The sequence below is a fragment of the Acomys minous genome, assembly GCF_964271855.1.
Source record: "Acomys minous genome assembly, chromosome: 20".
In the NCBI taxonomy this organism is placed as follows: domain Eukaryota; kingdom Metazoa; phylum Chordata; class Mammalia; order Rodentia; family Muridae; genus Acomys; species Acomys minous.
In genome coordinates, this window is record NC_140502.1 from 24,149,382 (window position 1) to 24,163,107 (window position 13,726).

General features: G+C 52.0%; 1 protein-coding gene across 1 annotated transcript; it reads left to right on the forward strand.

The window, feature by feature from the left end:
- Window positions 1–4,668: 4,668 nt before the first annotated feature.
- On the forward strand, window positions 4,669–7,933 carry RPS16 (ribosomal protein S16). The gene is made up of 5 exons (XM_084770140.1): window positions 4,669–4,824; window positions 5,117–5,218; window positions 7,411–7,507; window positions 7,597–7,644; window positions 7,736–7,933. The coding sequence occupies exons 1-5, from the start codon at window positions 4,777–4,779 to the stop codon at window positions 7,879–7,881; spliced, it is 441 nt and encodes a 146-aa protein (XP_084626266.1). The 5' UTR covers window positions 4,669–4,776; the 3' UTR covers window positions 7,882–7,933.
- The last annotated feature ends 5,793 nt before the right edge of the window (window positions 7,934–13,726 follow it).

The window sequence follows — 13,726 nt, forward strand, 5'->3', positions numbered from 1 at the left end:
CAAGCACTCGGGAGGCAGGGGCAGGTGGGTCGCTGTGAGTTCGAGGCCAGCCTGGGATAAAAAGGGAGTCCAGGACCGCCAAGGCTACACGGAGAAATCCTGTCTCAAAAAAATAAATAATGAAAATAATAATTTCTTTTTATTTTATGTGCATTGGTGTTTTGCCTGCATGTTTGTCTGCGTGAGCGTGTCAGTTCTCAGAGTTGTAACACTTGTGAGCTGAGAACTGAACCTGGGTCCTCTGGAAGAGCAGTCGGTGCTCTTAACCCCTGAGCCGTCTCTCCAGCACCACAGATGCTCTGGGCTGGGGATGTAGCTCTGTAGTTGATTACTTGACTAGCATGCAGAAGATTGTAGGTCCGGCTCCCAGCATCCCTGCTCTCTCAAAACTACCAGTTGAGGGGCTGGAGAGGTGGCTCAGTGGTTAAGTGGTTAAGAGCACTGGCCCTTCTCCCGAAGGTCATGAGTTCAGTTCCCAGCAACCACATGGTGGCTCACAAGCATCTACAATGAGATCTGGTGCCCTCTTCTGGCCTTTAGGTACACATGCAGGCAGAATACCGTATAATAAATAAATAAATCTTTTAAAAAAAAAACCAATCGATAGCTCTTGGGAGGTAGCAGCTAAGGGATCAGAAGTTCAAGACCATCCATCCTGGGCTACAAAACAAGTTGAAGGCTAGCCTGGGCTACATAAGACCTTGACTTAAAAAAAACAAAAAAAGACACTAAGGGTTTGACCAGAACTGGGCTGAGCTTGCTGAGAATGCTTCCAGAGGGAAGACAGCATCTTGGCATCCTGGCTGGCCATTGGCAAGCTGGACCTCAGAGAGTCAGCGAGCACTCTCACAGGAACCCAGCAGCTGCTACCAACTGGCTCTCCTCAAACCCAGTCTCCAACAGTCTCCATCCTCACGGGGGAATTGAGTTCTCAGCTGACTAGACCTGCGGAGCAGAGAGAGCAGGGGTCTCCAGGCGGGACCTGAAGCTCCCACGGGCACAGCGTGGGACCCGCCCCCTCACCTCTCCAGGACTCCCCTTCCTTCTCTGCAAAACTTCGCTTTTCTCCAGACAATTTTGCCCTAAAGAATGACACTAGCGAGCCGGGCGTGGTGGCGCACGCCTTTAATCCCAGCACTCGGGAGGCAGAGACAGCTGGATCTCTGTGAGTTCGAGGCCAGCCTGGTCTACAAAGCAAGTCCAGGACAGCCAAGGCTACACAGAGAGACCCTGTCTCGAAAAACCAAAAAAAAAAAAAAAAAGAATGACACTAGCCAGTAGGGACTGCAGAGTTCAGAGCACTGGCTGCTCTTCCAGAGGAAGGGGGTTCCGTTCCCAGCACCCACATGGCGGCTCACAATCATCTGTAACTCCTGTTGTGGGGGCCTTCTGCCACCTCACGCGGACATACATGCAGGCAAAACACCAATGCACAGATCCCCGTGTGCCAGTTAGAAAGACTTTCCTTCAGGGGCTGGAAAGACGGCTCAATGGCTAAGACCATTGTCCACACTTCCAGAGGTCCTGAGTTCAATTCCCAGCAACCACGTGGGTGGCTCACAACCATCTATAATGTGATCTCAGGCCCCCTACTGGTGTGCAGGTATACATGCAGATAGAGCATGCACATACATAAAATACTTTTTTTTTTTTTTTTTTGGTTTTTCTTTTTTTTTTTTTTTTTTTTTTTTTTTTTTTTTGGTTTTTCGAGACAGGGTTTCTCTGTGTAGCCTTGGCTGTCCTGGACTCACTTTGTAGACCAGGCTGGCCTCGAACTCACAGCGATCCGCCTACCTCTGCCTCCCGAGTGCTGGGATTAAAGGTGTGCGCCACCACGCCCAGCTTAAAATAAATATTTTTTAAAAAATCAAAAGGCAAGGAAAAAAAGACACCCTACTGGGTTTTTTCTTTCCTTTTTAAATTTATTTTTTATTTTTTGTTGTTCTGTTTTTCGAGACAGGGCTTCTCTGTGTAGCCTTGGCTATCCTGTATTCACTTTGTAGACCAGGCTGGCCTCAAACTCACAGCAATCTCCCTGCCTCTGCCTTCCAAGTGCTGGGATTAAAGGTGTGCACCACCATGCCTGGCTTGTTTTTTGGTTGTTTGTGTTTTGTTTTGTTTTGTTTTTTTGAGACATTGTTTCTTTGTGTAACTGGGCCCTGGGCTGGTCTCTACCTCCTGAGTGCTGGGATTAAAGGCATGCACCACTAAGTATACACATACAAAATAAATAAAACACTCTTTCCTTAAGACACTTCCAGCCAAGTGTGATGGCCCACACCTTTAGTCCTAGCACTCAGGAGGCAGAGGGGGCAGCTCTGCTGTGAGTTCGAGGCCAGCCTGGTCTCCAAAGTGAGTCCAGGACAGCCAAGGCTACACAGAGAAACCCTGTCTTGAAAAACCTTAAAAAAAAAAAAAAAAGACACTTCTAAAATTGGATGTAGTAGTGCACATCTGTAGTTTTCAGAAAAGGGGAGGTGGAGGCAAGAGGGTCGGGGGTTCAAAGCCATCTTCTCCTTAGCTACACCGTGAGTTCCAGCCAGCCTAAACTCCAAAAGAGACTGTAGGTGGGGTGGGGGGTGGGGGTGGGGAGTGGGTGGGGGTGAGGGTGGGGGGGTGCGGGTGACGGTAAGAGGCTGGGCGGACAGAACGAACAGCGGTTTAAGACAACGTATTTTAGTGCCATCTGCTGGAATTTAACAAGTATGACTCTGCAATGTCCAAGACAAACTCTGTAGATGTGGTATCCCTCATGGTTTTAGCCTAGGGAGAGTGCATTCGCTAACACAGCCAACGCATTTGGATTGGATCAGCACCTGGCACACACTAAGCCCTACTTAAGTGTGACTGTAATCGACATAATTATCACTTATGCGTCGTCTCAAATGTTTATCTGCTGAAGTCTGGGGTAGTGGGTCAGAAATATGACACCCAGAACACCAGCCCTACTGGCTCCTGTGAACACATAGAGTGCTTGCACACAGAGCCCCAAGGTCGCTCCCTAATTTTCCAGCTTTCAGGGAGGCGTTACCCCTAAGGAAGGTACGGGTCACTCAGTGTGGGCAAGCTCTGTTTTGTCTAGACAGCGCCTCACTACGTAGCCCTGGCTGGCCTGGACTGCTCTCTGGAAACCAGACCGGCCTCTAATCTACAGGACCCACTGCGTTTGTGGGGTTTTGTTTGCTTTGCATTTTATTGTATTAAAGTGTGTGTGTGTGTGTGTGTGTGTGTGTGTGTGTGTACACGTGTGGAGCTTGCGTAGAGCTAGCACTTTTCTCCTTCTACTATGTGGGTCCTAGAACTCGAACTCAGGTTGTCAGCCTTGAACATTTCACCAGGTGGGTTTCTTTTCCTTTTGAGGCGGGGTCACATGTAGCCCAGGCTGGCCAGACACTTATGAGTACAGGTGTACATGAGGACACCTCACCTTCTTGTTGACAGCCCTGCCCTCCAACTGTCCCCAAGTCCCTGACAAGTCCTTACACCCCGTGCTGCTAGAGAAAGCTGTCGCCCAACAAGAGAATCCCGTTGACTTATGGGAATTCTGGGGTTGGGTACCACAGGAAAACTAAAAGCTGGGTTTCCTCAGATAAAATTGGTGGGCTGGGGCTGGAGAGGTGGCTCAGAGGTTAAAGAGCACTGTCTGCTCTTCCAGAGGTCCTGAGTTCAATTCCCAGCAACCACAGCCATCTATAGTGAGATCTGGCGCCCTCTTCTGGCCTGCAGGTGTAAGTGCAGCCAGCACACTGTATACATAATAATAAATCTTTTTTAAAAAAGATTTATTTATCACGTACAGTGCTCTGCCTGCATGTACCCCTCAGGATCTCTGGAAGAGCAGACAGTGCTCTTAACCCCTGAGCCATCTCTCCAGCCCAAAATAAATCTTTTTTTTTTTAATTGGTGTGCTGGAGAATTCTGTGGGGGTAGAGACTTAGAGCGGAGGGTTTAGGGGAGCATTAAGATCATCTGGGGGCCGGAAAGATGGCTCAGAAGTTAAAAGCACCTGCTTCCTCTTCTTAACAGAGGACGTGAGTTTGTTTCTACGTACCCAAGTTGGGCGGCTCACAGACACCCTGTAACTACATTTCTAGGGAGATCGGAGGCGCCCTCGAGAGCCTGCACTCACAAAATATTAATATTTTTTTTTTCAAGACAGGGTCTCTCTGTGTGTTAGCCTGGGCTGTCCTGGACTCACTTTGTAAACCAGGCTGGCTTGGAACTCACAGCGATCCCCCGGCCTCTGCCTCCCGAGTGCTGGGATTACAGGCGTGCGCCACCACCGCCCAGGGCTAAGAAGGCAATTTCTAGTGAAAAGCAGATCCGCGGCCGAGGATCAGAAGGGACAAGGGGGATCCTAGGGTCCTAGGGAAGATGGTTTGGGGGGAAAAGGGAGGGGGAGGCAGGATGCTGAGAACCCAGTTTTGGCTGAGCGCAGTGGATCCTGGGAAAGAGGCGTCCGGGTGGGAGGACCAGCCTGGAGGAGGGGCCGAAGCAGGGCAGAGGTGTCTGTGAGAAGTGGCCGAAAGTGAAGACAACCAAGGCTGCGGGAAAGCAAGGGGGAAAAAATAAATACATACATAAAGGAACCCTGGCCCAAGGGCGTTCCCCGCCGCGCCTGATGGCTCCCACGTCAGCCGTAAAGCCCGCTGCCGTCGTGACGCGGCGCCCAGAGCGCATGCGCAGACCCTGGAAAATCGGCCTCGGCGGCCCCGCGTTTCCCTTTTCCGGTGACGGCGCCGCGCGGTGAGGACCTCGTGTTCGTTCCTCGCAGCCATGCCGTCCAAGGGTCCGCTGCAGTCCGTGCAGGTCTTCGGACGCAAGGTGTGCGGGGGGGCGGGATGGAAGGAGCCCGAGGGAGGCCGCCCCGGGGGGGGGCGGGGGGAGCGGGAGACACCGGGGAGCGGGGGCCCCGCACTCACCCACGGGGGTCCCGAGGTGGGGAGCGGGAGACACCGGGGATATCGGGGGCCCCGCACTCACCCACGGGGTCTCCGGGGGGTGGGAAGCGGGAGACACCGGGGATCGGGGGCCCCGGGGTGGGGAGCGGGAGACACCGGGGATCGGGGGCCCCGCACTCACCCACGGGTCCCCCCCCCCCTCTCGCCTCCCGCAGAAGACAGCCACCGCCGTGGCGCACTGCAAACGGGGCAATGGGCTCATCAAGGTGAACGGGCGTCCCCTGGAGATGATCGAGCCGCGCACGCTGCAGTACAAGGTGCTGGGGCCGGGCGCGGGCGCGGGGAGGGAAGGAAGGAGGCCCCGGGGTTAATTAGACGCCGTCTGGGCCTGGGCTGGGAAACTGTGAAGTCCGAGGTGGTAAAAATAAAACTCCTCGCCTTTAATCCCAGCACTCGGGAGGCAGAGGCAGGAGGATCGCTGTGAGTTCGAGGCCAGCCTGGTCTACAAAGAGAGTTCCAGGACAGCCAAGGCTACACAGAGAGACCCTGTCTCGAAATTTTTCCCCCCCATAAAATTAAATAAAACTCCTCAATCTGCGGTGCCTGGAAGCCTGGCCAGCGGCGAGGAGCCGGTGGTGGCCGAGGGAATAGTAGTAATAGCGCAGTGTGTGCGATCCGGATCCGATTGCCGTAGTGAGTCTTTGCAGGCCGTTGTGTGTAAATCCCAGCACCCTGGGGAGTAGAGTGTCACGAGTTTAGGAGGCCGTTCTAACCTACAAGGCGCTGTTTGGGGCTGCACGGGGTACAGTGTGGGACCCTGTGAAAGGAGGAGCTGCAAAGGACCGGAGCCCTCTGGAGCGTTAAGATTGGTAGGACGTGGCAGGTGGATCGCTGTGAGTTCAAGGCCAGCCTGGACTACAGAGTTCCAGGATAGCTAGAGCTGTTACACAGAGATGCCCTGTCTCAAAAAGAAAAGAAAAAAGATTGGTAGCACTTGGTTAGGTTTTTCTTGCAACTGGTAGACAGAAACTTAAAAACAAGTAAAAAAAAACCAAACTGTTTTTTACAGCCCAGAACTCACTGAGGGATTAGTTTTGTTGCATGTGAGAAGGAATATTAACACTCTAGATTCTGCACAGTATGGACGATGTCACTACAATTCGCGTGGTGGTGAAGCACACTTTTAATCCCAGCCCCCAGCAGGATCTCTCATGACAGCCAGGGCTATCTGGGAAATCTGGTGGGTTAGGGGGTGTCGCTGGCCTCCCAGGATATTCCTGAGTGTGGTGACTTATGAATAGATGTGATCTGGACCACTTCCAATTAAGAGAAGTGTGAAGTGGCTTTTTTTTTTTTTAAAGACAGGGTTTCTCTGTGTAACCTTGACTGTCCTGGACTCAATTTGTAGACCAGGCTGTGGCCTCGAACTTGCAAAGATCCACCTATCTCTGCCTCCCGAGTGCTGGATTAAAGGCGTGCGCCACCATGCCTGGCTAGAAGTGTGGAATTTCTATAATTGGAAAAACATAGGCTGCCCTAAAATTTTCTATCAAGCTGGGCACAGCGGTACACACTGTTAATCCCATCAGTTGAGGGAGGCAGAGGCAGGTGGAGAAGTTTGGGGATAGACAGGGTTACACAGAGAAAGCTGTCAGGCAACTAAAGAAAGGACACAGCTGGACTGTCTATGTAATGGGCTGAGAAGTATTTTGCTCCTGTCCAAGGCCCTTGCCGTTGTCTGTCAGGCAGAGCCACTAGTATTGCTGTCCCTTGGGTCCACTTTGTAAAATGGGGACTTTTTGTTTTATTCTTGGGGGTTATGTGGAACAGATATGAAAGATTTGGCTTAAAATCCATTCATTCCTCACAGGGAAGGAACGTGATGCTTTGCAGAGTGGAAAACAGCAGGTTTACTTTGTATCCCAGGGATTTTGAGATGTGTGGTGTACGTATACATGTGTATATATATACACATATATGTGCATACATGTAAAGAGAGATGCAGGGCTTTGTTCATGGCTGTCAGTTATTTGAAGTGCGTATCCCATGTTGTGCATTGGGAAAACAGCAAAGATTCAGATGGCTCTAAGCCTGGCATTCATGGAGCTTCTAAATGCTGGAAGTGATGTGATCCACATAAGTCAGGACTGGGATGTGGGCTAGTGAAGGCTCAGGAGAGGGTGGAAGGACCTCGCTGCCCCTGTCAGTCCAGCTTCCAGGGTAGGTTGCTGCGGGCCTGCGCGGCCCCCCCCCCCTTTTTTTTTTTTTTAAATTTCGAGACAGGGTTTCTCTGTAGCTCTGGCTATCCAGCCTGGCCTTGAAGTCCCAGAGATCCGCCTGCCTCTGCCTCAGAAGTGCTGGGATTACAGGCGTGCAGCACCACCGCCCTCCTGATAGGTTGCCGCCTTCATTCTGGGGATGGTGGAAACGAGGGAGGTGTGAAATGCCCAGGCAGGGTGGCTAAGCTGTCCGGTTATGACGTAAATCTGTTCGCCTCCCGTTTCTCTAGCTACTGGAGCCCGTGCTGCTTTTGGGCAAGGAGCGATTTGCTGGTGTGGATATCCGTGTCCGCGTGAAGGGTGGTGGCCACGTGGCCCAAATTTATGGTGAGCCCCAGGATCTGGGCCCGTGGGTGTGAGGCAGCTCCTGGAGCAAACTTTGGGTCTTCACAAAGCTTTCTCGTTGTGTCTTGCAGCTATCCGGCAGTCCATCTCCAAAGCCCTGGTGGCTTATTACCAGAAATGTGAGTGGGAGCTGGTCCTTCCGAGTGGGCGGGGCTGTGTGGAGCCAGGCTGAGGGCTGTGCTTATCTGACTCTGGGCTCTTCGTTTCCAGATGTGGACGAGGCCTCTAAGAAGGAGATCAAGGACATCCTCATCCAGTATGACCGCACCCTGCTTGTAGCTGACCCCCGTCGCTGCGAGTCCAAAAAGTTTGGAGGTCCTGGGGCCCGTGCTCGGTACCAGAAATCCTACCGATAAACCCATCTCAAGGTTCAGGGGTACCTTTGTAATAAACATCCTAGGATTTTAATTCTGGTTTCTATGTTGTGGTCTTTTGTTTGTAGTGTTTGTGCTTAGACATAGTGCACACCCTTAATAAGTGGCTGCTGGGCTGGCTCAGCAGTGGCTGCCTTCCCAGGGCATTTTTATGTGTCTGCAGGGTTCTCTGTGTAGACCAGGCTGGCCTCAAACTGAACATCTGTGCCTGCTTCTGTGTGCTTGGTGCTGTAATTAAATGTGTGTATCGCCACATCCAGCTACTGTTTTGTTTTTGTTTTTTGTTTTTTGTTTTTTGTTTTTCCGAGATAGGGTTTCTCTCTGTAGCCTTGGCTGTCCTGGACTCACTTTGTAGACCAGGCTGGCCTTGAACTCACAGCGATCCGCTTGCCTCTTCCTCCCAAGTGCTGGGATTAAAGGCGTGTGCCACCACGCCCAGCCTCCTTAAAATAACTCTCCCTAGTCTCTGGTTTATAGAGGTGGCAGGTAGATTTAGTTTGTGGGGTGTGTTGTAACTAGAGCCTAGGAGACAGTGGTTTTGGCTGTCTACAGTGTACATAGTTTTTATGAGTATGTATAAGTGCATGTAGATACCAGAGGGCCACCTTGGATGTTAAGTGCTGCCTCCCTTAAATATTTTTTATTTAAAAATTTGAGGTTGCTGAGCAGTGGTGGCATACGCCTTCATCCCCAGCACTCCGGAGGCAGAGGCAGGTGGGTCTCTGAGTTCAAGGACAGCCTGGGCTACACAGAGAAACCCTGCCTTAAACTCCTCCTCCCAAAAAATATTTTAGGTTGTTTGTGCATATATGTGTGACATGTAGTATACATTATATACTATGTATATGTATGTAAACACACCACATGCCTGGTTCCTGCAGAGGCCAGAAGAGGGTGTTTGGACCCTTGGGTTTGGAATTAAAGTCTGGTGTCAGTGACTGTTGAGATGCTGAACCCAAGTCCTAGGAGAGCAGCCAGCACTTTCATGGGGCCATCTATCTCTCTGGCCTTAAAGTGTTTGAGAGGTGTGTGTACACTAGAGGCCCTGGAGTTTGTAGTTGAGAGGTGTGTGTGTGTGTGTGTGTGTGTGTACACACTAGATCCCCTGGCATTTGTGGTTTGTGAACTGCCTACTATCTAGACAATTGTATATATTTTAGAAGATCGGAATCTTACAAGAAATCAGGTAATGAGCTGCTGGGATCTGCTGTCTCCCCTGTATAGAGATAGCAAGTGTGTGCAACCATGCCAGGCTTTTGTTTTTTTTTAAGACAAGGTTTCTATTTCTCTGGCTGTCTGGTAGAACTTGCTCTGAAGATCGGCCTCAAACTCAGAGAGATATCTCTGTATTCACCTGCCTCTGCCTAGAGCTGGGATTGAAGGGCCACACCATCAGGCCTGCTCCTGTAGTGGTGCTGCACTGCACCCCTTTAATCCCAGCCCTGGGCATTAAGTACTCAACCACAGAGCCACCCTCCCAAATTTACAACTTGTTTGTTTGTTTGTTTGTTTTGTTTTTTGAGACAGGGTCTCTCTGTAGCCCTGGCTGTCCTAGACTCACTTTGTAGACCAGGCTGGCCTCGAACTCACAGCGGTCCGCCTGCCTCCTAAGTGCTGGGATTAAAGGCGTGTGCCACCACGCCTGGCTTACAACTGTTTTTTGAGCTAGGGTTTCTCTGTGTAGCCTTGGCTGTCCTGGACTTGCTCTGTAGACCCCAACTCAGCAATCCACCTGCCTCTGCCTCCTGGGTGCTGGGATTAAACGCGTGCACCACCACTGCCCAGCCCTCTTCCAGAAGATTCTGATTCAATTCCCAGCACCCACATTGCAGCTCACAATGCGGGTTCCAGGGGACATGACACCCTCACACAGACATACACGCAGACCAAAAACATCAATGCACGTTAAAAAATAAAGAACTGGAGCCAGTACTCAAGTGCCTCTGGGATGCCAGCCCTGTTCTGTATAGAGGATGATAGGGAAAATGCCAGGAAATGGCGCGCTCAGAGGCACACGGTGGGAATAATGCTGGGCCAGCGAGGGAAGTGGGGAGGCCTAGGCCCCTCATACTGTGCTGAGAGGCGCTAAGTCTACCCCCCCATCCTGTCTGTACCCTGCAGTCCTGTCACTGGAGCACAAAGTCAGAGCACTGAGTCTGTGGGAGAAGCCCAAGCCCACGGAGTAGCTGGTCCAGCCTGGAGGTCACACGGGGTTTCTTAGGGGTGGTATAAGTCAGGATCTGCTGGTAAACGGCCGGGTCTTAGTCACACATAGCTCAGAGATGTGATCCGGGGACCTTGGTAACCAGAACCCACTTTGTTGACAAAATGCTGTTATTGGTAGAGTTGGTGTCAAAGTAGTTGAGTGGCCGGCGGCCAGTGAGCTGCACTGGCCTTCGAGGGTACTGGCCTTGCGTGCCAATTGAGAGGAGAATTCACCCAGCCTGGAGATCCACTGCTAAAGACGACACAGAGCCAGGGAGCCATTTAGGTTTTTTTGTTTTGTTTTTGCTTTATTTACTATGTATACAGTGCTCTGCCTGCATGTACACCTGCAGGCCTGAAGAGGGCACCAGAACTCATTATAGATGGCTGTGAGCCACCATGTGGGTGCTGGGAATTGAACTCAGGACCTCTGGAAGAGCAGACAGTGCTCTTAACCTCTAAGCCACCTCTCCAGCCCCATACACTTAGAGAGTTTTGTTGTTGTTGAGCTAGGATTTCATTATGTAGTCTTGGCTAAGTAGACCAGACCGGCCTCAGAGTCTCAGAGATCTGCCTGCCTCTGTCTTGAGAAGGCTGGGATTCAAGCCACCACATGGGACCCAGCAGAAAGGCTCCATGGGACAGACAGCACTGACCTCAGGCACAGAGAACTGGAGTGGGACTCGCCAAAGGCCAAGCAGGTGCCAGCCAGGCTAAGTACTACCTGACATGCTCTTGGTGGCGGCCCTGTAATGGTAATGAGAAGTGTCCCTGAGAAAAAAACGTCCCTAGTGCCAAAGGCATTACTGGAGCTGCAGCTAATGAGAACTGCGGAACGGGAGTGGGGGGGCCCAGGGTGGAGGGGGGTGGCTGGGGGGGCAACAGGCTCCACTTGAGGCAGGGTCTCTCTCTACATTGCCCTGGCAGAGAAAGGCAGCAAGCTTCTTGTCCCCTCCCTCCCTCCCTCTCTCTCTCTCTCTCTCTCTCTGAGACAGGGTTTTTATACATTGCTCTGGCTGCCCTGGAACTCACTCTGTAGATCAGGTTGGCCTCTGCCTCTAGCAAGATTAAAGGCGTCTGCTGTTACCCCTGGTTTCACTGTTATTCAGAAGGGCCGTGGTGGCGCACACCTTTATTCCCAGCAGTCAGGAGGAAGAGAGAAGGCAGATCGCGATTGAAACCCTGTCTTGAAAAAAAAAAAAAAAAGGGGTGGGGTGCGGTGAGGAGGATGGGACTTTTACTGTGAGGATCCCCCTGCCTCAGCTTCTGGAGCAGCTGGGACTCCAAGCACTAGCTACATCACCACTGTCTTCCATCCCCTCTTTGCGCCTGAGTGTAGCGGTCAACAGGCGGGTGGGCAAAACCCCTCCTAACCCTGGTAATCTGGGGCTGCGAAGCAGGGACACATTGAGGAACGGAATTCACCAAGAGGGGGCGGGGCTGACGCTAGCCTGGGCCCTATGGTTTTCCTAGAGGCACAGCTGGAACACATCTGGAGAAGGGAATTGCCCCTCCTTCCTCGAGCCAGGCTCTGCAGCCGGCTGCCCTTTCTCCCTCCCTACCTCCTTGAATACCGGGAATTCCGGCGCCGCTGGGAGCCCAGGCCAGGCTGGGAATTTTCCTACAGTTGGGGGCGGCTGGGAATGTGCAACTGTGCAGAGGGCCAGCTTCAGTCTTGACCTTGCGGGAAGCCACAGTCACTGTGTATGTGAGTGTGAGGGGGGAAAACACAGGACCCAGCAGCGAAGGAGCCTCCGGGCACAGTCCCGGGCTTGCGGGCAGAATGGCATTCAGTAAGAAAGCAGCTCCTTTTATCCAGTCTGGTCTTGGGCTGGTTGACTCACAGTCTCCCCGCTTGTTAGCCCTGGTGGCTCTTGGCACTTGATGGGCAACTCAGGCTGTGAGGATTTGTCCCTGCTCAGCCCTTTCCAGCGGTGAGACTAAACAAAGCACTACTTCTCGGTGCTTCTTTCCTCTTCCTGTTTTTGGGTTGGGAGGCTGTTCCCTCATCTATACCGATTAATAACAAAGCCGGAGCGATGTCTGTGGTTAGAAGTGCACACTGCTCTAACAGAGGACCCGAGTTTAGTTCCCAGCATCCAAGCTGGTTGGCTCATAGCTACCCACCCAGAACCCGAACTCCAGACGGATCATGACGCCCTCTTCTGGACTCCAGGACCACCTGCACTCGTGCGCACGCGCACACACCAACCCACCACCAAGCCAGGGCTGGGACTAGATGCTGCGCTGTGGGGGCAGAGCACTTGCCTAGCAAGCCCAGCATCGCAAACAGAAAAGCCATCCTCAGCGTGTCGGGGACGCAGCTCGTGGCCAACCTCTCCAAAGTGTAAGGTCCTGGTTTGGTTCTCAGTGCAAAACCAAACCAAACGCTGAGAGCCGAAACAGAATAGGCTCACACAGTGACCACCCTAAAGCCAGGAGCTACGCTGTAATACAGTACAGCCTCTGGCTGCTTAGCCAATGGCTAATAATCAGATTCCTGAGGTCTGTAAATCAGGGCGAGAGCCTGTGTGTGTGTGTGTGTGTGTGTGTGTGCGCGCGTGCGTGTGCATACACCCCTGATTAGAATGACTCCCTGGTGAGTCACAGGTTAAGATACCCTTGAGAAGTGACAGGATGTTTACTGGATGCTAAGACCCATCCCAGGGACTGGTCGCTTTAAGGACAGGAAAGCCAGCGCTCGGAGAGGAATGTCACACACCAAACAGAAAGGAGATTGGAATTTATAGCCAAGACATGGGGATGACTTAGAATTCTAGGGAGCATTATAGACAGTGAAAGGAGCCGCCAATGTTCTGCCATCAAACAAACTGTTTAAATTATGCGTCCCCGGCAGACCGCTGCTGGGAGGGGCAGGGTCCAAACACAAAACCCCTTTTTGTCTCTCCACGGCTTGAATTATTCTGTGGGAGGCAAGAGCATGCCGAGGAATTGCAGAGCTCCCAAATGAGGAGGGGTGTGGGTGTGTGGTGGGGCTGGACACAATAATCGGAATATTCATGGGAAAAGGGGGGCCTGAGTGTTCCCAGGGAAACGCCCACAACCCCAGCTTAAATCTGCCCTGGTGTCAACACAGAAAGGCCATGGGGTTTTAGGGTACCTGGAAGAACCCCATCAAGGAGAGATGGCAGATGGACAGATGGAAGGGTATGTCGCAATAGTGAGTAGAGATGGAGAGGTCAGTATGGGATGTATTTAGCTATAGGACTGGAATATGAGAGTTGGATAAAGGCTGGAAAGTGGTGGCGCACGCCTTTAACCCCAGCACTCGGGAGGCAGAGGCAGGCAGATCTCTGTGAGTTCCGGTGCAGCTCAGGCTGGCTTTGAACTTGCTATGGCAGCCAAGGATGGCCACAAATATCTGGTCCTCCCTCTCCACAGATGAAAAGCATACTCTCTCATACCCAATTTTATGTAGCGTTGGGAGTTGAACTTCGTACGCGTTAAGCAAGCACATTCTCCCAACGAGCTACGAGCGCAACCTGAGACACCCCCAAATATTCTTAAAAGAGTTTTCACATATGACGCCACAACAGTGGCCGCCGCCCCCATTCACCGTGTCTTACCAGCTCCCATTACCTCAAGAATGACAAAACACACA